Source organism: Hevea brasiliensis, chromosome 3 (genome assembly GCF_030052815.1).
Source record: "Hevea brasiliensis isolate MT/VB/25A 57/8 chromosome 3, ASM3005281v1, whole genome shotgun sequence".
Classification (NCBI taxonomy): Eukaryota; Viridiplantae; Streptophyta; class Magnoliopsida; order Malpighiales; family Euphorbiaceae; genus Hevea; species Hevea brasiliensis.
Genome location: NC_079495.1, coordinates 8,169,351 through 8,171,410, shown reverse-complemented (window position 1 = coordinate 8,171,410; position 2,060 = coordinate 8,169,351). Strand labels below are relative to the sequence as shown.

At 32.4% G+C, this 2,060-nt stretch overlaps 1 protein-coding gene across 1 annotated transcript; it reads right to left on the bottom strand.

Annotated features, from left to right (window-relative positions):
• Positions 1–452: 452 nt before the first annotated feature.
• LOC110647415 (polygalacturonase inhibitor) lies at positions 453–1,679 on the bottom strand. Its single transcript, XM_021801228.2, has one exon. The coding sequence runs from the start codon at positions 1,638–1,640 to the stop codon at positions 651–653; it is 990 nt and encodes a 329-aa protein (XP_021656920.2). The 5' UTR covers positions 1,641–1,679; the 3' UTR covers positions 453–650.
• Positions 1,680–2,060: the final 381 nt, after the last annotated feature.

Genomic DNA, 2,060 nt, shown 5'->3' with positions numbered 1-2,060 from the left:
AATAAAATACATTTCCGTTTCTTATATTTTAAAATGAAGAGAAATTAATTGGATTATTTCCGATAAATATGTTTGAAAATTGAGAGGACATAAAAATAAATACTTAAAACTCAATTAAGTTGACATAATCTCATATGCACCTATAATAATGTTTGAGGAAATTCTTTATATTGCGATTGTATTCGTATATTTAATTTTGAAATTTAAAATTTAAATATTTGATTTAAATTTAAAAATAAATTTAAAAATACTTTATTTGAATATAAAAAAATTTCAAATTTTGAATTTAAAATGGAGGTGAAGTTGACTTTAAATTTCGAACAATATAATTAATATTATTATTTCAAATACTTACTTTTTTATGTCTATATTTACTTTAGATTTGATTAAAATTCAAATTCATATATTTTTTTTAAATTTACTAAATAAGGTTTTTAATTCAAATTCATGAATTCAAAGACATCGAAATCCATAGATTCTCTTATTATTAAAAATATTGCACAATTAACATTCTTGAAATCCTGAATCAGGATAAGTTTCAAGGTCATTCCACAAGTATGCTTGAGCTAAATCTAGCTATACATTCTCAAAAGCAAGCTACAGTCGTTATGTGAACAACAACTTTTACATAATTAACATGAAGAAAATGCTTAGGCTTTCTTGCAGCTTTCAAGAGGAGCGCCGCACAAGCAACGGTTATGGAAATATGTGGAGTAATCGAAGCTCTGCAACTTACCACCCACAGGAATCTTCCCACAAAGCCTGTTGTAACTCACATTCAAGAACTGCAGATCGAGTTGAGTCATCCGCTGGGGAATGCTACCGTAGATCTTGTTGTGATTAATGTCCAACGATGTTAGGCTGCTTTGAAACGCCACCTTTGACAGATCAAATTCCAACAAATTCCTGGAAAGATCTACGATTTGGGTAGTTTTATTTGGCCCAAACAGGATAGAAGCATCGCCTTCAAGCTTGTTGCGAGAGAAATCGATGGCACCGAAGTCCAGATTGCCCAAAGATGCAGGGATTTTACCTGAAAGTTGGTTATGAGACAAGTAAAGGCCAGGTACGTTGCCTTGAAATGCACCGAATGATTCTGGGATAGAGCCTGTAAGCCTGTTCCTATCCAAGTGAAGTGCACCAAGATTTGGCAGTAAAGCAAGCGAACTCGGTATTGATCCAGAGAGTCTGTTAAAAGCCAGGTCCAAGAACGTGAGATTCTTGAGTTGGCCAAGAAAGTCAGGCACTGATCCAGTGAGGCTTAGCCAACTAAGCCTGAGAAAGTTGAGGCTTTTGAGCTTGGCAATGGCTGGTTGTATGGGGCCTGTAACGTTTGTTAGCTTATGGAACACAAGGGTCTGGAGATAAGGCAAATCACCAACAGCAGGGGGAATTTCTCCAGAAAGATTACCAGCAAAAATGGTGAGGGAAATGATACGGTGGGTGGTAGAGTCACACTCGACCTGGTACCATTGTGTGCAGCAATCAGTGTCTGCCTTCCAAGAAGCAAGAAGGTAAGGATTGCCAAAGTCTTGTTTGATTTGGAGGAGAACTTTCTTGTCATGGTGGTTGCAGAGTTCTGAGAGGGAAAGGGAAAAGAGGGAGGAAATGAGGAGGGAAAGGAAAAGATTCTTCTTCATATTTGCAGATGAGAATTGAAGATTTTGTTAAATTAGTGTAAGAACTGGGTCTTATTTATAGGGGGTGAGTTATTGAATGGTTTGTCAAGGTAATGATGCACAATTGATGTATTGAAGAGGGATAAGGATGGTAACGGGTAGGGTACTCGCGAAAATCATTCTATTTGTATCCGAATTCGATTAATATTTTTAAAATTCGAATTCTTCTCAAATCCGATTATTATTATAAAAAAAAATATTCAAACTAATTTAATTTTATATATTTATTTAATAATCTATATAAAAAATTATTTTTATTAATAATTTATATTTTAAAAATTTAATAATTTTAAAAAATATTTTAATTTTATTTTATATAAAATAAAATATATAAAAATTTATAAATATTATTAAAAATATATATATTTTATATTTAATTAA

Bases quoted from the DNA above. Each gene is read 5' to 3' on its own strand.
- LOC110647415 (XM_021801228.2), bottom strand. From the start codon at position 1,640: ATGAAGAAGAATCTTTTCCTTTCCCTCCTCATTTCCTCCCTCTTTTCC.